Here is a 27,226-nt window from a genome sequence, read left to right as displayed (position 1 = left end):
GCCCCCCATGCGCCCCCCGACCAGCTCCCGCCCAGCAGCAGACCCCGCAGATCAGCACCTTCCCCCTGCTCCCCCCGCTTCCTGCCCGTGGCAATTAGCTGTCTTGCGGCGTTCAGGGGGCGGGGGGGGGAGGAGCAAGGACCCAGCGTGCAGCCTCCTTCCTCCCTCCCCTGCCTCATGCCCATGGCAATCAGCTGGTTTGCAGCATTCAGGAGGTGGGGGAGGGAGGGGGGAGGCTGCGCGCCGGGTCCTCGCCTCCTCCCCCCAGCCTCCTGAACGCCACAAAACAGCTGACTGTAGTGGGCAGGAGGCAGGGGGAGCAGGGGGAAGGTGCTGATTTGTGGGGTGCGCTGGCAGGTGGGGGGGAAGCGGGTAGCGGGGCTGCCAGCCGTGGACAAAGCAGGCAGCCAAACAGCATTATAGGGGAGCACTACATAACTTTAAACAAGCATGTTCTGAATGGAGCAGGGATGTAAGATCGAAACAACGTTAAGCGAGAGGATGTTAAGTGGGGAGTTAATGTACAGTGATCAACTGGTCTCCATGTCCACTGAAGGTAGGACAAGAAGCAATGGGCTTAATCTTCAGCAAAGGACATTTAGGTTAGATATTAGCAAAAAAAACTTTCTAACAATAAGGGTAGTTAAATTCTGGAATAAACTTCCAAGGAAAGCTGGGCAATCCCCATCATTGGAGGTTTGTAAGAACAGGCTGGAGAAACACCTGTCAGAGATGGTCTAGGTTTACTTCGTCCTTCCTCAGCACATGGAGCTGGACTTGACCTTGCACAGTTCCTTTCAGTCTTACATTTCTGTGATTCTAGTAGTTTAAAATCTATGTTAAAAACACTACCCGTATGATTGAAGACTCTTCCATGCCAACAGTCAACAGGTTCCTGGAACCATCACTCATGTGAGTATTCCCACTGAAGTTAATAGTGCTACACAGGGGAGTGAGATTATCCAAGTGAGGGCAGGTTGCACGATTGACACCATATTGGATTTATATGAAAATGAAAAACACTGGGGAGAATTTTAGGACTTGTTACAAAATATTCAGTGCTGAACTAAAGACAAAAGTAGCACCAAAGTAAGAAAACAGAAACAGATGTCTTGGCGGAAAATCTAGGGAACCTGGCCTTTCAATGACATACCGCATTCATTTCAAGCAATAACAGGCCACAAGATAACAGACCTTAAAATGCCAACATTCTGATTACCACTCTTATTTTTCTTCTATTTGGAGTCCATCTACCATTTTATCCACTAGTGCTACAAGTGAATGTTTTATGTAAATGCAAATGCATGTGGAAATGTGAAGCTATTAATGTTTGGAAGGATAAATATCTGTATAATTTAAATTATTATATTTTCTGCCCGTGTGTGTTAAAAAAAGAAGAGAAAAAAAAGTTGAAAAAGCAAATGCTATGTTAAGGTTGAAAAATCAAAATCTCTAAAAGTAGGGCTGGAATTAAATGAGTTAAGACTGCTTTCACAATTTAAACTCAGCCTTATTACATATATGTAGTATTTTTAAGTCCTATCTTCTTGGTCAATATACAGCCTTGTATTTTTTTAAACCTTCGCATTACAGCAAAGGTAGATGTTTGCCTTAAAAGTGGGGGGATGCGGGGGGGAGAAGAGTCCCCCTCAAACAAGAATGCAGAAATAATCCTGGGTTATTCAGCTGGGAAACAAATAAGGGTTTTCAACAGATCTTGGAAGTTCCCTGCACAACAGCAATCTGTCTTGCACCTATGCTAACCAACATTTTAGATGACTTAGACTTTTTAGAGTACAGTATTATTAGATATTTTAAAATAAGGAAACTATACTACACAATCGGAATTACAAGATTAATACCCATCAACTGAATCCTGCAAAGTGATCGCTGTAAGAGACTGCTGACATGCTATCCCACCAAAATGAATAGGACTCCAGAGACAAACATTTCTCATGGAAAACACCCTCTTCCTAAACCAGGCAGCTGTTAGCTCTGTGACAGTATCACACACACAGAGAGAGGTCTATGGCCCCAGACCTGTAATGAGCTCCTGTGCCCACAGAGAGACCCACTGCAGGACCGGAGCCTCAGACCACCCGTACCACACCTAACAGTTACCACACCTAACAGTTTCGTAATTATTTAGTTAATATCTTCAAGGCAACTTGAAAAATGTCCTCAAACTCCTCCAATTTAATTTTTCTGTGAGAAAGCACATTTAGTTTCTCTGCTTTAATATCCTCCAGAACAGTTTGCAAGGATGTAAGAGTAATTAATGTAATTGCCATTAACTTGCTTAGTTAAGCTATGACGAATGGAGTGTTTAAGTATGAAGAAATGACATTGTCAGGCAGGATATTTTTCTAACAAACAAAATGGTTTCTTTTCTCTTTTTTGGATGATGGTTGAGGCAAACTTTATACATCAAAGAGAGGCAGTAAAGGATAAAACACTTTTTTGTTTTGTTTTATCTTGCAATTTACCCTTAGGCTGCCATAAAAAAACAAAAAAAAGTCCTCTGAATCCATATTCAGAAAAGGGTTTGAAATATTACCTGGCAAAGGCAACAGCTGTTTCCTTGAATGACTTATTACAGATATTTCTGTGTCTGTTTCCAAATAAAGATTCACTCCATTCTGACTCTACCTCATGGACAACCAATTTAAAATCCAAGCGCTAGTGTGATTCAAATATTGCATCAGTGAACTATGCTCAAATTCACATTGTAACCAAGTAAATCATCTTCCTTTTTTATTTTCATCTACATTCCTAGGGACCTTGTTAAGCTTTTGTAAGTCTGATTTTACCACCATTTTCCATTCAAGGTTTTCTGCCTTCGCTGGGGTCTTTGCCCTGCACGCAGGAAGGTCATTTCAGAACCTAATTAGCTGATGTGTAAATTTGCCTTGCTCCCTGAATTCTTTACAATTTAGCTCAAAGCCCTCTTAAAAAGGAAGCTTAGTTCTTAAATCCATTTACCATTAACTTTGCTAGTGAAAACAAAGACACAAACAGGTTCGAGGTCTGGAGCAACAGGTATTGACCCTGCGTTTCATAAGAGAAACTGAAGATTTCCTGGATGGATGTCAGGATAGGCTTCTACGGGCACAATGTTCTGAAGATTCAGAGCAGGCTGCACATCGGGGACAGAAGGACGGTGAAGAAATTTGGCATCATGTGACCTCCAGAAGAAAAAAGGGGAATGTCCATGTACCAGCAGGGCAGATACAGGTAAGTAACCGTTTTCATGTTCTCTCCACAGGTACTAATGTGGAGAGTGGACCAGATGATACATCTGAGGGAAGGGAGCAGGAGACTGCGCCGATTGGAAGGCATGGGATGCACTGTCCTAGGGTTGGGGGTTCCACGACCACCACTCCCAAGAGAAGGAGGCGGGTGGTGGTGGTCGGGGACTCTCTCCTCAGGGGGACTGAGTCATCTATCTGCTGCCCCGACCGGGAAAATAGAGAAGTCTGCTGCTTGCCAGGAGCTAAGATTCGCGATGTGACGGAGAGACTGCCGAGACTCATCAAGCCCTCAGATCGCTACCCCTTCCTGCTTCTTCACGTGGGCACCAATGATACTGCCAAGAATGACCTTGAGCGGATCACTGCAGACTACGTGGCTCTGGAAAGAAGGATAAAGGAGTTTGAGGTGCAAGTGGTATTCTCGTCCATCATCCCCGTGGAAGGAAAAGGCCTGGGTAGAGACCGTTGAATCGTGGAAGTCAACGAATGGCTACGCAGGTGGTGTCAGAGAGAAGGCTTTGGATTCTTTGACCATGGGATGGTGTTCCAAGAAGGAGTGCTAGGCAGACGGGCTCCACCTAACGAAGAGAGGGAAGAGCATCTTCGCAAGCTGGCTGGCTAACCTAGTGAGGAGGCCTTTAAACTAGGTTCACCGGGGGAAGGAGACCAAAGCCCTGAGGTAAGTGAGGAAGTGGGATACCGGAAGGAGGCACGAGCAGGAGCATGTGAGAGGGGAGGGCTCCTGCCTCATACTGAGAAAGAGGGGCGATCAGCAGGTTATCTCAAGTGCCCATATAAAAATGCATGAAGCCTGGGAAACAAGCAGGGAGAACTGGAAGTCCTGGCACAGTCAAGGAATTATGATGTGATTGGAATAACAGAGACTTGGTGGGATAACTCACATGACCGGAGTACTGTCATGGATGGATATAAGCTGTTCAGGAAGGACAGGAAGGGCAGAAAAGGTGGGGGAGTTGCACTGTATGTAAGAAAGCAGTATGACTGCTCAGAGCTCAAGTATGAAACTGCAGAAAAACCTGAGAGTCTCTGGATTAAGTTTAGAAGTGTGAGCAACAAGGGTGATGTTGTGGTGGGAGTCTACTATAGACCACCAGACCAGGGGCATGAGGTGGACAAGGCTTTCTTCCGGCAACTCGCAGAAGTTACTAGATCGCAGGCCCTGGTTCTCTTGGGAGACTTCAATCACCCTGATATCTGCTGGGAGAGCAATACAGCAGTGCACAGGCAATCCAGGAAGTTTTTGGAAAATGTAGGGGACAATTTCCTGGTGCAAGTGCTGGAGGAACCAATTAGGGGCAGAACTCTTCTTGACCTGCAGCTCACAAACCGGGAAGAATTAGTAGGGGAAACAAAAGTGGATGGGAACCTGCGAGGCAGTGACCATGAAATGGTTGAGTTCAGGATCCTAACACAAGGAAGAAAGGAGAGCAGCAGAATACAGACCATGGACTTCAGAAAAGCAGACTGACTCCCTTAGGGAACTGATGGGCAAGATCCCATGGGAGAATAACATGAGGGGGAAAGGAGTCTAGGAGAGCTGACTGTATTTTAAAGAATCCTTATTGAGGTTACAGGGACAAACCATCCCAATGTGTAGAAAGAATAGTAAATATGGCAGGCGACCAGCTTGGCTTAACTGTGAAATCCTTGCTGATCTTAAATACAAAAAAGAAGCTTACAAGAAGTGGAAGACTGGACAAATGACCAGGGATGAGTATAAAAATATTGCTCGGTCTTGCAGAAGTGAAATCAGAAAGGCCAAATCACACCTGGAGTTGCAGCTAGCAAGAGATGTTAAGAGTAACAAGAAGGGTTTCTTCAGGTATGTTAGCAACAAGAAGAAAGTCAAGGAAAGTGTGGGCCCCTTACTGAATGAGGGAGGCAACCTAGTGACAGAGGATGTGGAAAAAGCTAATGTACTCAGTGCTTTTTTTGCCTCTGTCTTCACGAACAAGGTCAGCTCCCAGACTACTGCACTGGGCAGCACAGCATGGGGAGAAGGTGACCAGCCCTCTGTGGAGAAAGAAGTGGTTCGGGACTATTTAGAAAAGCTGGACAAGCACAGGTCCATGGGGCCAGATGCGTTGCATCCGAGAGTGCTAAAGGAGTTGGCAGATGTGATTGCAGAGCCATTGGCCATAATCTTTGAAAACTCATGGCGATCCGGGGATGACTGGAAAAAGGTTAATGTAGTGCCCATCTTTAAAAAAGGGAAGGAGGAGGATCCTGGGAACTACAGGCCAGTCAGCCTCACCTCAGTCCCCGGAAAAATCATGGAGCAGGTCCTCAAGGAATCAATTCTGAAGCACTTAGAGGAGAGGAAAGTGATCAGGAACAGTCAGAATGGATTCACCAAGGGCAAGTCAAGCCTGACTAATCTAATTGCCTTCTATGATGAGATAACTGGCTCTGTGGATGAAAGGAAAGCAGTGGACGTGTTGTTCCTTGACTTTAGCAAAGCTTTTGACACAGTCTCCCACAGTATTCTTGCCAGCAAGTTAAAGAAGTATGGGCTGGATGAATGGACTATAAGGTGGATAGAAAGCTGGCTAGATTGTCGGGCTCAAAGGGTAGTGATCAATGGCTCCATGTCTAGTTGGCAGCCAGTATCAAGTGGAGTGCCCCAAGGGTCGGTCCTGGGGCCGATTTTGTTCAATATCTTCATAAATGATCTAGAGGATGGTGTGGATTGCACTCTCAGCAAGTTTGCAGATAACACTAAACTGGGAGGAGAGGTAGATATGCTGGAGGGTAGGGATAGGATACAGAGGGACCTAGACAAATTGGAGGATTGGGCCAGAAGAAATCTGATGAGGTTCAACAAGGACAAGTGCAGAGTCCTGCACTAAGGACGGAAGAATCCAATGCACCGCTACAGACTTGGGACCGAATGGCTCGGCAGCAGTTCTGCAGAAAAGGACCTAGGGGTTACAGTGGATGAGAAGTTGGATATGAGTCAACAGTGTGCCCTTGTTGCCAAGAAGGCCAATGGCATTTTGGGATGTATAAGTAGGGGCATTGCCAGCAGATTGAGGGACGTGATCGTTCCCCTCTATTCAACATTGGTGAGGCCTCATCTGGAGTACTGTGTCCAGAGTTTTGGGCCCCACACTACAAGAAGGATGTGGAAAAATTGGAAAGAGTCCAGCGGAGGGCAACAAAAATCATTAGGGGACTGGAACACATGACTTATGAGGAGAGGCTGAGGGAACTGGGGATGTTTAGTCTGCAGAAGAGAAGAATGAGAAAGGATTTGATAGCTGCTTTCAACTACCTGAAAGGGGGTTCCAAAGAGGATGGTTCTAGACTGTTCTCAGTGGTAGCAGATGACAGAACAAGGAGTAATGGTCTCAAGTTGCAGTGGGGAAGATTTAGGTTGGATATTAGGAAAAACTTTTTCACTAGGAGGGTGGTGAAACACTGGAATGCGTTACCTAGGGTGGTGGTGGAATCTCCTTCCCTAGAAGATTTTAAGGTCAGGCTTGACAAAGCCCTGGCTGGGATGATTTAATTGGGGATTGGTCCTGCTTTTAGCAGGAGGTTGGACTAGATGACCTCCTGAGGTCCCTTCCAACCCTGACATTCTATGATTCTATGGTTTGAGAAGAAATTAACTAAATCTACAATTACATACTAAATACCCCTGAACTACTCCGTGTAAGGGGAACCTTCAGAGCATCAATTTTAACAATACCTTTATTATTTTTCCTTTTCAAAACATGCTTTTTGTCCCCTGAAGTTCCATTGTTCAGCCTCCAGTCAGTGTGATGCAAATTCCATGCAGTCACAACTGCTAGGAAAGCACCTGGAGCAATGGATCCAGTGTTGAGGGCAAAAGTAGGTGACTCCTTTTTATATTATAACACAAAATAAAACCTCACAGCAACTGGGACACAACCAGTGGGACTTTTTAGAATGTAAAAGGCACACAGAGGGAAATTTTATCGGCTATTTGCTGCTATTTGAAGCATTCAGCATGCAGTTATGTAGGGATAACTTATTTAGAAGAGACACAACTCTCTGAAATTCTCCTTTCACAAAGGTCAAGTTACCAACTTTATACAATTTGCATCTCAATATTTAAAAAATATTGCCTTGTCAAATGCCAGGTAGGCTGTTTATAAAATGTTTCAGACAGTTTAAGAGCAGAGCTAGGATATCTATATCGAAAGTGTATTAATGTGGAGATTTAAAGACATGGAAAGCATTAAAATGAGAGACAAGTGGACGCTTTGTCAAAACCATCTGTTTGCTAGAGAGCATGAAATCTCTGTTGCTTTCTAAGGCAGGAAGATAAATGTGTATTTATGAGCTCAATCACTCCAACATTGCTAGAATCTGTAGTCACTCTTAAAATGGTGATATTACTGATGAGACTATCATTCCTGGAGAATCTGTACACTACTGTTTCAACTCTGTGAGACCAAAAATCCCTTGAGCAGCAGTATCTCTTATAGAACAAGCATAAATTTAACAGGACACGTACATTGATTTTTAAGAAATCAAACATGACTAGAAGTGGGGAAATGCCCTTTACTTGTTATTTACACCACAGATTACCCCACAGGCCGCCTCTTGGCTGTGCAGTCATCCTGCTTTGCCTTACCCATATGAGTACCGCACTGAAGTCAATGAGAATATTTGTGAGCAAGACTTATCCCTTGATGTACAATTCCATTGATTGTTGATCACTTTGCTCTGCTCCATGAAAACACAGCCCCTGCCAATCTCACACCTTGGAAAGAGTCAAGACATCCTACCCACTACATAAGAGAGAAGGAAGCATAAATTAGGAAGACACTTAATAGATAATTACATAATCTTACCTCTACACATCCAGCCGTGCATCCGAAGGAATGGAGATATGGCACTTTAATTTTGAAGGTGCCCATACACTTTGTGTTAACAAGAAAGTACAGGTTCACAATGTAAGTACAGTGCTCATTCTCTGGATTAATATGAAGCTAAATGAGTTCCTTGATATGTTTTTCAGTAAAATAAAGTTTTTTTTATAGACTCCTAGCAAAATCAATAGAATACTTGTTGGTAAACATCTTAATTAATAACTCAGGCTACATCCAAGTCTATTTTATTTTTATTTTCAAATAACCACTTCTTCCCTCTCGCTCTCAGATACAAACACTAGTCTTTAGCAGAGCAGAACAGATCAATTTGAGGATCCCATATTTCTTCCATCTTCTAGAGCAGTGGTTCTTAACCTGGGATGCACGCGCCCCCTGGGGGTGCAAGATGCCCTTTCTGGGGGTGCAAGGCACGCCAGATGTTTTTAGAAGGTAAATCATCGAAAACACAAATTAAGCACGGCACTTAAGTACAACTACTTTGTTTCATCAAACCTATGTATTTATGATGATACATTTTTAACGATTCGTGTAATATACAAACAAAAATATATCTAGGTTTAAAGAACTGACCTACTTCAATGATTTTTGATAAGAGGTGTGAGAACATATTTTGATTTTTGGTAAGGGGTGCAAGAACATATTTTGAGAACCAAAGGGGTGCAGGCTGCAGTAAAGGTTAAGAACCACTGAAAGAGTAACTTGATGTTAGCACAGTGTACCCTGGCTACTAATTACACAGCCATTATAATGAACATATCTGGACTCCTTGTTGAGGATACAATAATGCAAAGATGACAGTTTTAGTCGTACCCAAGAAACATTTTCATCAGTTCAGAAAGAAGCTCAGTTACTTAGAGAATAGTCAGCCAGAATGACCAGTGTGTTACAGAATCTTTACTGGATAGTGCAACAGGTGATGTGGGGGAGAACAGACCCTACACTAGGTCAGCCCCAACTGGGCTTCAAACCAGACGTCGGTGTCGCTGTTCAGCATAAGATTAGCTAGCTCCTGGTCATCCCTAAAACAACAATGGAGTTTTAAATGTCAGCTATGGTAAGTATTGCACAACATGTCACTAATTTGGACTCCAGAGCACAAATGACATCAATAATTCTTTTCACTCACATAACACTTTTTTCAAAGCACATTACAAATACTATTTGCTCAGTTCCTACACAGCCCCTGTCAGGTCGGTAAGTATTGTCCACATTTTTGAGATGGAGAAACTGAGATAGATTAAAAATGACAGTGTGAGTAGCCGTAGAGCCACAGCTAGAATCTAGAAATTCCTGGCTCCTATCCCCACAATCAGTGCCTCTCGCTATTCCCTCAGACCATTCATTATCATTTAAGTCACAACTGTATGATCAGTGTTGTACAAGACCAAGATACTTAATCAAATTCAAACCAAAGGTTTTTTAATTTTATATTTTGCTTTCTGAGTATCAGACTAGAACACCGTATATGCAGAACAAAATTGGATTATCAACAATTTATCACAGAAATTCTCATTCTGAATTGTTGGGCCAACTTTTTTTTGTGATAGGACTTGCTTCAATACCTTCTAATAACCCTATTCCCTCTATAATGTCTCCTACAAGCAAGGTCAACATTATACAAGTATTCCCATTAAAATTCCATTTTTTAAAAATTTAATCAGTCCACAAAAACTAATTTGACATTTGTGTGATAGTCTACAGACTGCCCTGTCAGAATTTATTGATTTGGTATAGAGATGCAGGGGATGTAACAGAGATGCCTGACATTGCCTCTGAATCACATTCATTCAAAGAATGAGAAAGAATATCTGTTGCATAGGTTCATCAAATTTGCTATGTATTCTGGCCAATTTACTACTTCCTGTCTGATTTAATAGGGACATTTCTATTAGGGGGACCAGATGTCCCGATAAAATCGGGACTGTCCCAATATTTAGTTGTTTGTCCCAATATTTTGCTTCGGCGGCACTCCGGCTTTTTTTTTTTTTTTTTGCTTGGGGCAGCAAAAAACCTAGAGCCGTCCCTGGAGGGGGGTGTGGGGGTGAGCCTGTGGCTTCCCCACCATGTGTCCCGATATTTTGTTCTTGTCATCTGGTCACTCTAATTTCTATTGTGCTGTCATAAATATAAAAGGGAAGGGTAATCACCTTTCTGTGTACAGCTAGGATAACTCGCTAGCACCTGACCAAAATGACTAATGAGGAGACAAGTTACTTTCAAAGCTGGAGGAGGGGGGCGGAAACAAAGGGTCTGTCTGTCTGTATCTGTGTAATGTATCTGTCTGTGTGATGCTTTTGCCGGGACCAGGTCAGGAATGCTCTTCAGAAGTTAGTAAGTAATCTAGCTAGAAATGCGTTAGATTTTCTTTTGTTTAAATGGCTGGTAAATAAGCTGTCTGAATGTATATTCCTGTTTTTGTGTCTTTTTGTAACTTAAGGTTTTGCCTAGAGGACTTCTCTATGTTTTGAATCAGATTACCCTGTAAGGTATTTACCATCCTGATTTTACAGAGGTGATTCTTTTACTTTTTCTTTAATTAAAATTCTTCTTTTAAGATCCCGATTGCTTTTTCATTGTTCTTAAGATCCAAGGGTTTGGGTCTGTGTTCACCTATGCAAATTGGTGAGGATTTTTATCAAGCCTTCCCCAGGAAAGGGGGTGTAGGGCTTGGGGGGAAGACATCTCTAAGTGGGCTCTTTCCCTGTTCTTTGTTTAACACGCTTGGGGGTGGCAGCATAGGATTCAAGGACAAGGCAAAAGTTTGTACCTTGAGGAAGTTTTTAACCTAAGCCGGTAAGAATAAGCTTAGGGGGTCTTTCATGCATTGTCCCACATCTCTACCCTAGAGTTCAGAGTGGGGAAGGAACCTTGACATGTACTTTAAAAGAAAGCAAGGCCAAGAGCCAAGAATCAACACTCTTTTTCTAAAAGTATCTGCACAGCAGTGAAAGTTAAGACAGATTATACTTATCTGCAAGAGGAAAGATGCATTACAAGAAAATAAATATTTTGTCAAAATTAACACCACACTAATTTTAATTAATTCAAGAAGGAAATTTGTTAGAGCTCAAAATACCGTGATTCTGTAATTTCAAAAGAAAAAAGGCTTTCCCAGAAGCACTTATCAGAAATCTGTATTACTTGTTTCCTCTCCTAGCTGAAGCTTTTGCAAATGTACCCGAATGAGTAACTTTATTTCTCTATGGCGTCAGGAGTGACGTGAGTTGCAGCAGTCTAAAATATCCATCATATAGTGCAAATATTGCAGATAAATAATTTAGGGTCAGGAAAGTGCTTCCTATGAGTGTTTTTGAATTTTTCATTGAATATTAAGCACAAAAAAAACACCATTCAGAGTGCCTTTAGCTTCTCTGCTACACTAAAAAATAATGGAATTAAGATCAACTAAGTCAATTTTTATTGACCAATATTCCGCATAAATGTTCTAAAGTGACATGCAAACAAATTAAACAATGAATTTTTAGACTCTAGTTCTTTCCCTTCCCCCACTCCCACCCAGTGATCTCTCTGAATTTCTGCTGGGACATTGACTCTTCCTTCCTCTCTCCAGGACAGCCCTCTAATGGGTCATCCATCTTCCCCATGCCTTCTCCCTTGTGATGTTGTCCTTCATCTTTGTTCTGCATCATCTCCTCCGCCTGTATTTTAGATTTTCTCCTGCTGAATGAAACTGACTGCAGAACTGGCAAAGAGTTTTTTTGGAGAGCAACATGTTATTCCTCCCTATTTGTTTCTACTGCAAACTTGATAGTCTGTTCCTAGCTGCCTGCTCCAACAATGGACTTGCACCATAAGAGACTCTGAAATAGGCATTTTGGATACTTAAAACCATCTCTGAAAGCCTTAACAGAGAATTGCTCGTTTCCTGGAGATTATTAGGAAACTCTAAGGAGGGCGGGGGGGAGGATTTTGTGCCTAAAGCTGTAGGGAAAACATAGTGTGAAAAGACAGGAAAGCAAGAACATGCCAGCTGTCTATCTGTTAAGAGAGTGGCCTTCCAAAGCATAAACTGGTACTTAAGATTGAGCTTTTTGTGGAAACTCCAGGAAAACAGAAAGATCTAGGATTGTGCTGAGCACTTTGCTATAACACGTCACAGAATGCCTTTCTATAGTAGCTAACTAGAATGGAAAAAAAGAAATTTACCAATTGATCTTAATCTGCTCTAAGCACAAAATGCCAAATTCCAAGAGTCACTTAAAACCAAACTTACCTGTGTAAGCCATGTTCTTAGGGTTTCCATAGGGAGCCCCAGGTTGAACAGGGCTGTAAACAGGATTCATTGTGGAAGACTGAGAACTCTGGAGGAGGGGAAAAAAAAATAATTAAGAAGACAGTCATTTTTCTTCTACACCAGTCCTCTGCTGAAAGGTCTTTGCTTGCACTGGATGCTAGCGCTACCGTGTTATTATTCAAGACACACTAAGCGGCAAAAAAAAAAAAATATTTACAATTAGGCATTATAACTAGATAGTGTATTTAATAATTCAAATTTCAGATCCTTCAATTAATTCCCTTAAATTCTTCACCATTACATGTCCTCCTTACAAAGCATCTGGAGTGTAGGATAAAATTAGTCTTACACATCCCCAGCTTCCACAGTGTTTTGCAAATTACTCCAGAGCAAAGGAAGGGGAAAAAATCAGGATCCTCTTTCTACTGTGCAATGGCTACAGAGATTGAAGTGCAAAACCTGCACTAATTTAGTTGCCCCACTAGGGGGAGCTAATGCTTTTTGGGTATTGAAAAAAAACCACCAATGAACAAGCAGCCTCTCAAAGATTAGTTGGCAAAAGGGCACTCCCTGCTGGTAATGCTAAGAGCTGCAGATACAGAAATTCTCAAGCACTTTACAGAGTGCCTCTATGAACACAACAACCTTGTGCCTGGAAATTAATCTCCTTTGAAGCCTCTTTTAAAAGACCAGCCTTAACATTACTCCTTCACAGCACAGCTTACTAAGCTATTATTTATTGAACATCAGTGTGTGCGCAGTGCTATTTGAAATCGCCACAGTCACTGCCCCAGACATAAAATGACCAGTAAGATTTTTAATAGCATTTCTGCTCATTATCTCTCTAATAAAGATGATTAAAGAGAGCCAGGTTATCTTTTCTTAAGCTTTTATTTAGAGGAAAGCAAGGGTCCTGGGAATTTGTGTCTAGTAACTGTCAGTTAAGCAACTGCTCAGCTAATTAGCTTAATGAAGCACATTCTCAATTCTGATTAATGGAAAAATCATTCATTAAGCTTTATGAGGCAACACATTTGTCTCCACAGCTATCTTGTGACAATTTCAAACATGGAGCCCACCACACTTACCTTAAACTGTCTTTTTAAAAAATCTTTTATTTACACTTCATAAAATAAAACCATTCCTTTCAAACTAGTCTTTCCTGATTGATGTGCAATTTGTTAGATCATTAACTCCTTCAGTTTCACCTCCGATAGTAAATAAGTCAAATGTTAAATGCTAGCAACAATTGGTTTGACAACAATTACTACTTAATTAATTAGTCTTCCCTCCATTCCCAAGTTAGCTCGCAATTCTGTAACAAAGGGAAGACCAGGGATGCCAAACATGGCAAAGGATAATGCTACAGAATCCAAATAAATGTATTTACAACACTGACTGGAATAAGTCAAAGCCAAAGTGGCTTCAGAAATACACAATGGAATGTTTCTTAAAAAGATTAACAAATAACATCATTGCAAAAACCTACTTATATGAAACTGGTTCCTGGGGATTTTCCCAGAATCGTCAGGACAGAGTTTATGGTTTCCACAGTAATTGGCACTTGCCCCTATTGCTCTCAGCCAGCATTGCATGTTACTATGGCTATGGTCTACATTTAAACCACTACAGCAGCACCGCTGTAGCATTTCAGTGTAGACACTCACTACAGCGATGGGAGTAGTTCTCCTGTCTCTGTAGTTAGCCCACCTCCCTGAGAGGTAGTAGCTAGGTTGATGGAAGAATTCTAGCTCTGTCTACACCAGGGGTTAGGTCAGCTTAAATATGTCGCTCAGCAGTGTGGGGTTTTTTTCACACCCAGGAGCAACACAGCTGGGTTGACCTAATTTTTTAGTGTGAACCTGACTTATATTATAGGGGCACGGCAGCACTACTAGAGTTAAGGTTGCATCATGACTTCTCCTTAAAACTCAACCTTTTTAAAATCTCTAAAGCTGACAGACTTAGTTGGATTCCTTTGAAATTTGCTTTGCCTCAGAAGGGTGCAGGGTAGGGTTAGTGACCCAATGTGGGGGTCTTTTGAGCAGGGTTTGCGATGATAAAAGCCCTGAAAAATAGCCATTTTTCAAAAAGTTTCTAGGTGGGTTTCTTTCTTTCTTTTTTGCACAGAGGAAACCATCAAACTATTTATATCACACAGGTCAAGATGGTCCTGCATTTTATCAACAGTTTATCCAAGGTAGCATATGGCACTTTAACTCTTGGGGGGGATCCAAACTAAGAATGGTATTTAAGAAAATGTAATTTTTACCATGTGCATGCACCAATAGAAAAAAAATGGCTAGAGGGTTTCCATTCCCACCACATTATATGCTTTAAAGCTTGACTCTTGTAAATGTTCTAAAATCCAAACAGTTCCTCGGGTAGTTTTAAAATTTGGTGTCCCTCATGGGGCACAAAAGAAGCATTAGTGGACCTAATTTAAGGTAATTTGACCAAGGGGTTCCTGAGATACAGGCATACATCCCCCCCCACCCCCCAAAAAAATTTCCTTCTGTTGCCTTGTACTGTTAAATTGAAAGGTGCTAATGATGGGATGAATATGGACCTCATGGAAATGGATGGCTGTGAACTCAGCCTTCAATTAACATAACTAAGGATAAATTAATCTCAAACCTAGGACACAAGGCATTTTGGACTGCATGGCTGGGATTTGCTACAATTTGTAAGGCCTTGTCTACACTACAAACTTTTGCTGACAAAAGTTATGCTGACAATCAAAAAGCACTATAATTATATCGCTAGTGCATGTTCACAGAAGACTCCCTCTGATAGCAGAGCACTTCCACGCTTGGTGCTCTATCATCAAGAGTGAGAGCAGTGCACTGTGGGTAGCTATCCCACTGTGCTGCTCGCTACCTTCTGCGGCTAGGACTTGTGGGAAGGCAGAGTGGATCGCAGCACATCATAAGTGCAGACTCAATGTCCCATGATGAAGTTTTTCCATCCCAGCATTCCATGGGTTTCCGACTGCATTTTGCAGCATTTTTCAACAGTCCCCGTTTACTGTGTGCTCGCCATCTCTGTCTGAAAAGATGGATCCAGCACTGCTCTCTGCTGTTGTGGTCACTGTTATGACCATATCATGTCTGGTCATGCAGTATATCATGAGCTCCCAACCTGAAGAGGAAACAAGCACTGAGTGGTGGAATCACATTGTTACGCAGGTCTGGGATGATGAGCAGTGGCTACAGAACTTTCGGATTTGGAAAGCCACCTTGTGTACAGACCTCGCCCCGGCACAAGGACACCAGAATGAGAGTTGCCCTCTCGGTGGAGAAGTGCGTGGCTATCGCTGTGTGGAAGCTGCCGACTCCGGACTGCTACTGGTCAGTTACGAATCAGTTTGGAGTCAGGAAGTCAACCGCTGGGGCTGCGTTAACTCAAGCGTGCAGGGCCATTAATTGCAACCTGCTACGAAGGACGGTGACTCTTGGCAATGTGTGAGAAATAGTGGATAGCTTTGATGAAATAGGATTCCCTAACTGCGGAGGGGTGATAGATGGAACGCATATTCCAATTGGCACCAGACCATCTTGCAATGGAGTACGTCAATAGAAAGGGGTACTTCTCTATAGTATTGCAGGTGCTTGTGGATCACCGTGAGCATTTCACTGACATCAATGTGGGATGGTCCAGAAAGGTGCATGACACACATCTTCAGGAACACTGGGCTGTACAGACTAGAAGATTCCAGTGGGGAATGTTGAAATGCCCACAGTGATTCTGGGAGACCCAGTTTATCCCTTACTCCCATGGCTCATGAAGCCTTACACAGGAAACCTGGACAGCAGCAAGGAGCACTTCAACAGTAAGCTGAGCAGGTGCAAAATGACAGTGGAATGTGCCTGTGGCAGATTAAAGGCATGCTGGTGCTGCCTTTATGGCAGGTTGGACCTAAATGAGGAAAAGATTCCTATCATCGTAGCAGCCTGTTGCACACTCCATAATATTTGTGAGGCTAAGGGTGAAAAGTTTCTCCAGGGGTGGAGTGCTCGCGCTGAGGCAGATTACCTGGCTGCTGGTTTTGAGCAGCCCGAAACCAGGGTTTATTAGAGGGGATCAATGGGGGAGATGTTAGAATCAAGGAGGCTTTGAGGCAACATTGAGAAGGAGCACCAGGAACGTGTACTTCTACACAGCAATCTGCCATGCTTCATTAACTTCAGTTATCTTGTTTTGCCTAAAAATTGTGATGCTTCCTGAGTGGGATTTATACCAAGTAAATGATTAAACTGCACCTATATATTACTACCCGCACCAATCACTACATGTAGGACACAAATAAAGATTGGTTTGCTTTCACAGAGTTTGTTTTTATTAAACACCAATTAAAACACAGAAAAGGTTTGGTGGGAAGGGAGATAACAGTGAAGGCTTTCAGAGCTGTGCATAAGTCCAGCTATCATTTTGGAATCTGTCCAAAGGGGTGGCGCGAACAGGGTACTCAGACATGCTGGGAAGTTGCACCAAATGTGTGGGAGGAGTTTGGGGAGGGCATTGAAAATAGTTCTGTATTGGCTGCGGAGGGAGGGGTGAGCACACATCTGTTCTGACTGTAGCATGATTAGGGACTTCAACATCCCTGTTTGTTCCTCTATCACTTTTATCACCCATTCATGGCCCTTTAGAATGCGCTCCTCACTCTCATTTCTGTACTGCCTTTTCCTTTTCTTTCCACTCCATGTTCTCTTTTTTCAGCCTCTGAGGATTGGAGCACCTCTCAGAATATGTCATCCTTGCTATGCCTTGGTTGCCTTCTTATCTGGCAGAGGCACTCTGCAAGTGTGTAGGAGGTTCCCACGAAAGCCACATCTACAGAAGCCAAGAAACAATACACAGAAGCATGATGGTTAGTTCATGCACAGCATTCAATCATTACAGTAAAATACACCTCTTGTAACATGCCAATCACTTTCTCACTGACTCTTGGCAAACACATATTTTGGCGTGTACCCTAAACATGGTTTGTTAGGCCTGAGTGGGACGTGGGCATTCAAGATGGGGCAAGGGTGTAGGTGATGTTTTCAGGGGATCAGTGAAGGCAACTATGGACAATATTGTAAATTTTGCCACCGTATCCCACAGGCAGGGGTCATTGAAGCCCGTATCTCACTCCTGAGGGCAAGCAAGGATGTAAGGGTGCATCTATTGCATGCGTGTGGGTTCAGCCCTGGTACCTATGTTGCTCACCTGTGTGCTGCCTTGGTCCCTGCACAAGTGATTGCCGAGTGGCATGAAAAAGTTTCCTACAATGGGGGAAGGAACAAAGCAGCTCTGCCAAGGAACCTTCAGCAGAGGATTGGCGAGTACCTCCAGCAAAGTTTCCTAGAGATCTTTCTGGAGGATTCCTATGAAATCTTGGTGTGCATTAACACACTGTTCCACTGCACTGCTTAGCTGCACAGGGGAACATTGAGCACATACAAATACAGCTAGTCTTGTACATTTCTATCCCTTCACCCTCTCCTACGATACACAGAGCAAAGGACAGCTCTGCCTCATCTAACCGAGCAGCATCAACTAAAAAAGATCACTTACCAGGGCTCTCCTCTTCTGCATCATGTGCACCAGAGACGGACTGCCGCGACTGGCCAGATCCCTCAAAAGTGGAAAAGAGGTCCTGACTTGCCACGCCACTGGACAACCCTGACGTGTGCTCCACATCATCCTCCAACTCAATCTCCTTGTCCACGACTTTGTCCTCAGGGTTAGATCCACTGTTTGCCACTTCCAGCCCTACCAAAGTATCCATGGGCTTTTGGCGGTTGGGTCACTGCCGAGGATGGGGTCTAGCTCCTTACAGAAGCAGCAGGTCTTTTCCAAAAACACCAGAGTGAGGGTTTGCCTCCCTTGCATTCTGGTATGCTTGCCTCAGCTCCTTTATCTTTGCTCAGCACTGAACTGTGTCCCATTCGTAGCCCTCATTGCACAGGCCACGAGAAATCTGCTCAAAGGTATTGAAGTTCCTACAGCTGGAGTGCAGCTGGGATGGACAGCCTCCTCTCCCCATATATTCAGCAGATCCAACAATTCAGCTGTGGTCGAAGCGGAAGAGCATTTGCTGCTGACAACGCCATGATAAGCTGGGAAGATGTGATGTGATGTCCAGTCCACGCAGAGCAAACAGGAAATGGAATTTCAAAAATTCTCAAGCCTTTAAAGGGGAAGGGGTGGATGCTTGCGTATCTGGGTGCAGAGCAGCGCAGTTCAAACTGCTGACCAGCATGGTAAGGATAGCCAACGTTGGACACCTGCTGGAGGCCATTTACAGTGACAAAACCAAGTGCGTGTCTACATTGACACTTTGTCGATCTAACTTTGCCTCAAAAACCTCTATGCCTCTCATTGAGGTGGTTTTATTTTGTCGGCAGAGCAGGACAGTTTTGTCGGCAGGAGGAGCAGTACAGTATGTACACCTCCACTGCTTTGTCAACAAAAGGTGCCTTTTTCCAATAAAAATGTGTAGTGTAGACAAAGCTTAAGCTCCCCAGGGTAGGTACTGTCGTTATTGTGTTTGTACAGGGCCAGCACAATGCAGCCCAAATTTCAGTTGGGGCCTCTACATGCGAGCACAGTATAAAATAGTAACAATTTAGCAAACCCATTTCAAGCAACTAGCACTCTTTGGGTTGTATAAACAGTAACAAGTGGAAGAAAATTCCTTTATTAGGTCTTCATGAAAGAAAAGTTCCTCTTTGGCATGGATAAAATGATTGCACTCACATTATGGGTTTGAGCATGCTGCAACAATAGAGGTTAACACTTCCTTCCCTGTTTGGTATGCAGGGCTTTTATTTCAAGATCGTGTGATTGAGTGAATGTGAACTGCATTTCACATGAAAAAAATTCACATCTAGTTTTAAATGTATTCAGGTTGGCTTCCAATACATTCCATGACACTGTATCATTCGACTATATATTTCAAATTCATTATGGCATTTGCAAAGCTACGATGAAATAAGAATAAAACAGGATTAGCAAAATGAAACCTATTTCAGCACAGCATTTTGTGGTGCTTCCATGTGGCCATGAATACACAATAAAAAGACTACCAGAAATTTACTGTAAACAGGCAAACAAAAGTCTGGCTCCACTACATGCATCTTCCACTGCTTTTCAGTTCCCAAGGCACTGAAGCTCAGTTTCTTAGAAGCTGCTCAGACTCTTTACCAAACAGTTGAAGTCGTAAGAATTCCAGAAGGAATGTCATGGGAAGCACCTGCTGGCAAACAACCTCGGGATACTTTCCTGCTGTAACCTGGTTACATTTTTATCTATTTTATCTTTCCAGCCAAAGTGCACGACATCTTTCCATCACACTGGGAAATTACTTCAGATGAAGTGCAAATAGAAATACAAGAGAGGTCAGCCCAAGAGTCTGCATCACATCACTCAGCAGGCCAATGTGTCAGTCAAAAGAGGTTTACTAGGGAGATTTCAAAGTAGTACACACAGCCTTCTCTGTGCAGTGAATGCTGAGCTTGAACTTTCCATGCTATTAAGTGGCTGCACAGTTACACTCCGGTGCTCTCGCCTCACTGAACAAAAGAGTGCCTCTAGATAGTGTGATGAAATGAGTGTGAAGCTCAGCACTATATACGGCTGCTGCCAAAGCTACGAGAATCAGAAAAGACTGCTGCCACAGTTCTCTGTCCTCTTGTCCATTCCATTCATCAGGCAATGGTTACTCAAGGACACTGGCAATTTAAAAATCACTTCTGCTTGACTTTTTTTTTTTTTTATGACCACCACCTATAATTACTATAAATGAAAAATTACGGGGAAAAATCTTTTTTTCCAGTTTACTTTACTTTGTGTTTAATTACACCACTGCAAATTGCATTGCATTGGCAACTTTACACATTGAACTCAACAGTCCTACTCCTGTGTGTGTGTTTTTGCAGGATTTGGGACTTAGAGCACCATCTTCCCTGGGTTTGCATATTTCATACAACAACCAAGGAGAGAAAAATATTGTGAGTAGGATAATGCTATTGAAAAACCACAACATTTGGCAAAAGAGACTCAGGGACATATGCTAATACCTGAAAGTACTTTTCACCTTTTATGTTAATTAGATTTCAAATAGATAGTGTCCTTCTAAACACAGAGTGTTATTTACAAATACGTTTATATTAGTTGTGCTTTTAAATAATTTGAGGCATTTCTTTGTGGCTCTTGTAAGTCTAAATAAATACATCTAACACTTCAAAACTGAATGCATCATGCTCCATGTGGATAATTCTGAATGCCCCAGAAAGAAAAGATACTTGTTTAATTTTAGAGCTTTGGTCAAATTGACTTTCCCATTGACATTCCATGAGATTGAGGTTCCTATGTGCCTAACTGAAATTTGAAAATGGGACTTACGCTTATAAGTCACTTAATCACTTTGAAATAGGTGTGGACCCTTGCGCATTTCTTTGGAGGTGGAATGGAAGTTTCGCCTTTGAGTCTTCGTACAGACTAAAAATGATTTCCTTCACAAAAGAAAGTATAGGACCAAGTGAATGTGGACACTATTGAAAGATAAACCAGCAAGATACACTTTTTCCTCACTCTGAAAATCACCTATTATGTATAAACCACGCATTTTATGTAAGTTCAACACCAGTGTGGACACAAGAACTGGCCATCAACAAGTTTAGGCTCAAAATTAGACAAAGCTTTCTAACCATCAGAGAAGTGAAGTTCTGGAACAGTCTTCCAACGGGAGCAGTGGGGGCAAAAAAATCTAACTGGCTTCAAGACTGAGCTTGACAAGTTTATGGAGGGAATGCTTTGAAGAGACTGTCTACAACAGTGGTCCCCAACGTGGTGCCCATGGGAGCCATGGCGCCTGCCGGAGCATTTTTGTGCGCCCATGGGACACCGCATCACCAAAATGCCGCCACCAAGCACAGCTGCCGGAGAACCGCCTGCTGAAATGCCACCGAGACTGTTGCCGTTTCTCAGCAGCATTTCGGCGGCAGGGTATCCGGCACCCACCAGTCTTCTGGGAATAGCAATATGCTATTCCCACAGAAAGGTTGGGGACCACTGGTCTACAATGTCATGTAGCCGATCTGCGACTGCTAGCAGCAAATATCTCCATTGGCTGGTTATAGGACAGTAGATGAGGAAGGCTGAGAGTTACTACAGAGAACTCTTTGCCAGGAGTCTGCCTGGTGTGTCTTGCCGACATGCTCAAAGTCTAACTGATCACCATACTTGGGGTCAGGAAGGAATTTTCCCCTGGGGAAGACTGACAGAGATTCTGGAGGTTTTTCACCTTCCTCTGCAGCATGGGGCCTGGGTCAATTGCAGGTTTAAACTAGAATAAATGGTGGATTCTCTGTAACTTGAAGTCTTTACACCTTGATTTGAGGACTTCAGTAACTCAGCCAGAGGTTGTGGGTCTATTACAGGAGTTCTGTGGCCTGCAACGTACAGGAGGCCAAACTAGATGATAATGATGGTCTCTTCTGACCTTGAAGACTAAGAGTCTATAATTATATTCAGCCCAAATCCTTCTATAAACATGACCAGACCTTCTGACACTACATTATATTTGAGTTCCAATAGTTTGACAAATTTTCACTTGTTTGAAGCTTGATCCTCAGATGCAATTCTCTAAAAATATCTAATCAGCTTCTGATTCACCAGGTAAAGTTTAAATCAGGGAATCTATGAGGCTGCACATTTCTCGCTCTCAAAAAAAAAAACCCCACTGTGACCAGTTTATATGATCTCAGATATACTTGCATTGAGTAATTTCCTATAATTGTGGCCTGATTTTTAATTTTATTATAGTGACTAAAAGGTTATTTTTATAAATTTAAGGAAAAGCAAAGTATTTAATGTGTTGAAGGTCTTACCCAAGCACTGATTCTTGTCCTGAAAAATTCTGGTCAAAGTTAACATTACTACTTATGTATGATCTCAGGTTTAGAAAAAAATCAAGGTCAATTTTAATGTGGAAATCGAGAATCCACTTATATGCAGTCAGGATTTTTTGAAGTTTCACACTAACGCAGGTTAATTCTCGAATTCTTGTTTGTACAAAATAGCATAATTTAGACTATTCCTTAAACTATACGCCTTATGTTTGTAAAATTAAGCCAGGACATCACGCTGGACCCTGAACTTTTTCTTCTTCCTCTTCTCATGTAGGCCAATGGGTTGACTCCCCTTTTGGTGAAACCCTAGTCTTTGCTTTCATCTCTTCTCACCTGGACAATGACAATTCCCTATTTTCTCTTAAAATTCCAGCTCTCCAGACTCTAGCACAGTGATACGCAGACCTCAGTGCTTCAGGAGCGAAATTAGCCATGAACGTTACCCAAAAGAGCCACAGTCGTGTGAATTCATGGTTTCATTTACAATATAGATGTGTGTGTATAGACACACAAACTATTCTCACAGCAAAATGACTAAGTATTATTATATCAATTACAACTGGTTAATAACACAGTAAAAAGCATCCTGATTGGTTAATAATTAAATCACACAGTGTTTTAATAACATGTGCTGCAAAGAGCTGCAGGACACACATTAAAGAGCCACTTGTGGCTTGCGAGTTTCAGTCTGAGCATCACTGCCCTAACAAATGCTGTTGCCTAAACTCATATCAAAACAAGCGCAAATGTTACCTGCATCCTCAAACCACTTCACTGATTCCCCATTAATTTCTGAATTCAGTTCACAGCTGCCTTCTCCACCAACTAATATTGTAGCAGCCCTTCTCTCGCTCCCTCTACTCCCTACCCACCTAGCACTAGCCTCATCTGACTCTTCACAAAAATCTTGCCACTGGTTGTGGGAGACCCTTCTCCTCTGCCATCTGGAACAGCTTTCCTCTAGCTCTCTGGTTCAGGAACCTTCCATATTTCTGATCTCAACTAAAAATGTCACTTCTCCTTTAACACTCTCCTTTAACCAGGTCTACACTTTTTTTTTTTTTTTGGGTAGTGTTGCTTAGGAGTGTGATTTTCACTGATCTAGTTATACCAGTACAACCCACAGTGTGGACGCAATGATATCAGTATAAACCTTACACCACTATATGTTATCCCTCTTCCTGTGTGGGAACAGCTTAGTGTGTCACAACTACAGCCACAGTAGGAGGTTGTACATTTTAACTGTATTGGAAGACAAAGCTTTAGTAATACCATTTTGAGACATGGTTTGATGAAAGACACTTGACCAAATGAAGTACTGTTTTGCATCATAGCTATATAAGCATCATTACAAGAACTAATTTACATAAGGGTATGGCCTTTATTAAAATTGGAATCTCTTGAATTTACATAATAGCTAAAAGGATACTAAGAAAATATTAAAAATGAGATCAGGGTTATCATCCGATACAATCAGGTAGGTTAAACACAGAAACATGAAGGGTAGCTAATTCAGTAGTGAATATAAAACCCCTGATTATCATCACAGGTGCATTTATGTAAGATCTTTCATGAGCAGGTCTGGATATGGATTAAAACATATTAGCCATGAGTTAAAAAGAGAATATATTTTCTTTGTGGAATTTTTAATTCCATACCACGTTGTGTACATTTTATATATTTGTTTTGTAACAGCTCTTAGGAGTTCCAATCAAAGAAGAATGCGTTACCTAGGGAGGTGGTGGAATCTCCTTCCTTAGAAGTTTTTGAGGTCAGGCTTGACAAAGCCCGGGCTGGGATGATTTAGTTGGAGATTGGTCCTGCTTTGAGCAGGGGGCTGGACTAGATGACCTGCTGAGGTCCCTTCCAACCCTGATATTCTATGATTCTATGAAGAAGACCCCATTGCATCAGGCATCATACAAACAAAACAAAGGCTTTCCCCATCACAAAGAGCTTAACGATCTCAGAATAAAACAGGTGGCTAGACAGCAGAAAGAGACAGGAAAGAAAGCAATGAGACAATACTGATCAGATCCCACACATGCAATGTGCACAGCAGTATGGTTGCTAGGGTAAAGAAACGCTGTCTATTCAAGTGAAATCTAAATCAAAAGCAGATGTGGAATGTATATGGATACTTAAGAAGAGGGAAGAGAATCAGCTAAAAAATTGGAAACACACAGGTTGCCTTAAAGTGAGGGGTTTCAGTAAAGCACTTGACATACTAAATTTCAAAGACCTTGTTTAGGAAACAATAGCAAGGAAATGCCACATGAACACCTTGCAAGTACATAGCACCTTTTACTCAAGCACCCTTGAGAAGCAGGTCATTATACTCATTTTACATACTGGCAAGACGGCGGGACAGAAAGTTAAAACAGAGATTTTTTCAACTTTTTGAACTGAGCTTCCCCTTTGAGTTACAATTTTTGGTTGCTGCCCTCAAAACCCAGACCAAAATAGACATACAAAGGTTTCAGTGAACAGTTAAATATATACCTATATAAAAACTGTATATAACCTCTGCAATTGTATTATAAATATATAATATATAAATTGTATTATAAATATATAAAACAGTAAATTATCCCCAAATGGCATTCTATGGCTATGCCTATTTCTGTTGCGCCCAGGGACAAATAATTGTACCACTGTCAAAGTTATCAAAATGACAATTGCTTATTTGTACTATTACTGAATATTTGAATTTGGCATGGCAAATAAAAACCACAGACTTGTGTACTTCAGCCAATCAGAGAATAGCTTACCAGTAACAGAACTTCATCGACAAAAAAATCATTGCACATTTATTAATAACCCGCTTTCAGACTGGATGACATCTATCTATCAGGAAATGTGCCACGTGGAAATCCGAGTGACTAGTGATCAGATTCATAAGATCTCAGCAATACAAAGTACCTGTAAGCGCCCTATCTAAACACAGAGCTTGGAGCTGAAGACACAGAAAAAATAGGGTCATGGGTGGAACAGTGTAACTTTGGTGTAGGAAGTATGAAATAATATACCTGCTAAAAATTGACAACCATCAGAAGGGATTACGCCTTAAGGATCCTGAAGGGTGAGAGGGGCAGAAACGTAAAACCATCAGATCAATGTGTCTGGCCACAGTTGGGGAAGCAAATACAACAGTGGGATGTATCAATAAAGTAACAAAGCAACGAACTTGCATTTTGTTCACTGTGCCACATGTGATCAAATACTCAAATGCACAAATGACTGTATTTCAACGTGCACACTCGTGAGTAAGTATACCCAGTTAAAATCAGTAGGGAGAATGTCTAGAGCTATCCATAATATGTTCTTTTCATTCATTTACAGCTATTTCTCAACCATTTATTTTGAGTGCTTGACATGGCAACCTTAACATTCTCTTAACATACATATGTCTTGTTTTAGAAGTTGTTGAGGAGTGTGGGGGGGGCTGTAATTTGCAACTTTCAAAAAAAAAAAAAGGCAAACTGAAAAAGCAGATTCCATCATGACTTGGGACTCAGGACCTTTAAAACCACAACCCAGATCTCTACCCTTTGAGCTAGAAGACTAATTGGAAGCAGTAATGTGCTGTTATCCTTTACAGAGACTAGCAATTACAAGGAATGGCTCATACCTTTGCTTTGGGCTTTCACACCTACTTAGGAGACAGAGGAGTACTGGGAATCAGGAATTATGGGTTCTATCCCTGGCTCTGTTGAGGGGTGTTCTCTAGTGGTTATAGAGCACAGCAAAACACATACATTTGATAGAATCACTCTGAAAGGCAGTGTAGCTAAGTGGCTCAGACTTGGGTCTGTCATATTAAAAACTTGGGCCCAGATTCTAATTCCCACTACAATCCATTCATGCCACACCAACATAAACATGGTGTACTTTTACTGTGATACCTGTCCACCTCCACAGTGACAATTTGTTATCTTTGGCTCAAAGGATTTTGCTAAGAAAACTTATGCTTGGGTGAATAGTGTGAAAAGGACTAACTCCTTTCCTCAAATACACAAGATATGTGGGTTTTTCCTTCTGGTCACCAGTTGGTATCATTGAAAAACCAAAGCCATTTTTGACATGTACAGATCATGAGCTCCCAGTTTGGGGAGAGGAAAAGTTTTTCATTGGACAATGGGGTGGTTAGAAATGTTGTTATAAATATTCAGTACACTTGCCAGGGCTCTTGTGTAGTTGTTTATGACCTGGAAATCCTGGACACCCCATCATCTCAGGCATTGGCACCCTGACAGCAGGATGGTCTGGCTATGTAGACTCCCTCCTCAGGCCTATGCTACCAGCACTCCCAGCTATCTTCGAGACACCACTGACTTCCTGAGGAAATTACAATCCATCGGTGATCTTCCTGAAAACACCATCCTGGCCACTATGGATGTAGTAGCCCTCTACACCAACATTCCACACAAAGATGGACTACAAGCCGTCAGGAACAGTATCCCCAATAATGTCACGGCAAACCTGGTGGCTGAACTTTGTGACTTTGTCCTCACCCATAACTATTTCAGATCTGGGGACAATTTATACCTTCAAATCAGCGGCACTGCTATGGGTACCCGCATGGCCCCACAGTATGCCAACATTTTTATGGCTAACTTAGAGCAATGCTTCCTCAGCTCTCGTCCCCTAATGCCCCTACTCTACTTGTGCTACATTGATGACATCATCATCATCTGGACCCATGGAAAAGAAGCCCTTGAATTCCAATTTCCATCCCACCATCAACCTCACCTGGACCAGTCCACACAAGAGATCCACTTCCTGGACACTATGGTGCTCATAAGCGATGGTCACATAACCACCACCCTATACTGGAAACCTACTGACCGCTATTCCTACTTATATGCCTCCAGCTTTCATCCAGACCACACCACACGATCCACTGTCTACAGCCAAGCTCTACAGCCAAGC

The 27,226-nt window shown here is 42.2% G+C and overlaps 1 protein-coding gene across 4 annotated transcripts in view; it reads right to left on the bottom strand.

Moving 5' to 3' along the window:
- The window catches only part of FAM168A (family with sequence similarity 168 member A), a 359,778-nt gene that overhangs the window by 193,925 nt on the left and 138,627 nt on the right, over window positions 1–27,226 (bottom strand). For 3 of the 4 annotated variants that reach the window (XM_073334685.1, XM_073334676.1, XM_073334694.1), the window contains exon 2: window positions 12,372–12,459. The exons of the other annotated variant lie outside the window; for it this stretch is intronic. In XM_073334685.1, the coding sequence (XP_073190786.1) occupies window positions 12,372–12,441 (70 nt within the window). In that variant the 5' untranslated portion in view covers window positions 12,442–12,459. The remainder of the gene's footprint in view (window positions 1–12,371; window positions 12,460–27,226) is intronic. 4 annotated transcript variants of the gene reach the window in all.

Source organism: Lepidochelys kempii, chromosome 1, assembly GCF_965140265.1.
Source record: "Lepidochelys kempii isolate rLepKem1 chromosome 1, rLepKem1.hap2, whole genome shotgun sequence".
NCBI lineage: Eukaryota > Metazoa > Chordata > Testudines > Cheloniidae > Lepidochelys > Lepidochelys kempii.
This window is presented reverse-complemented; position numbering and strand designations above follow the sequence as displayed.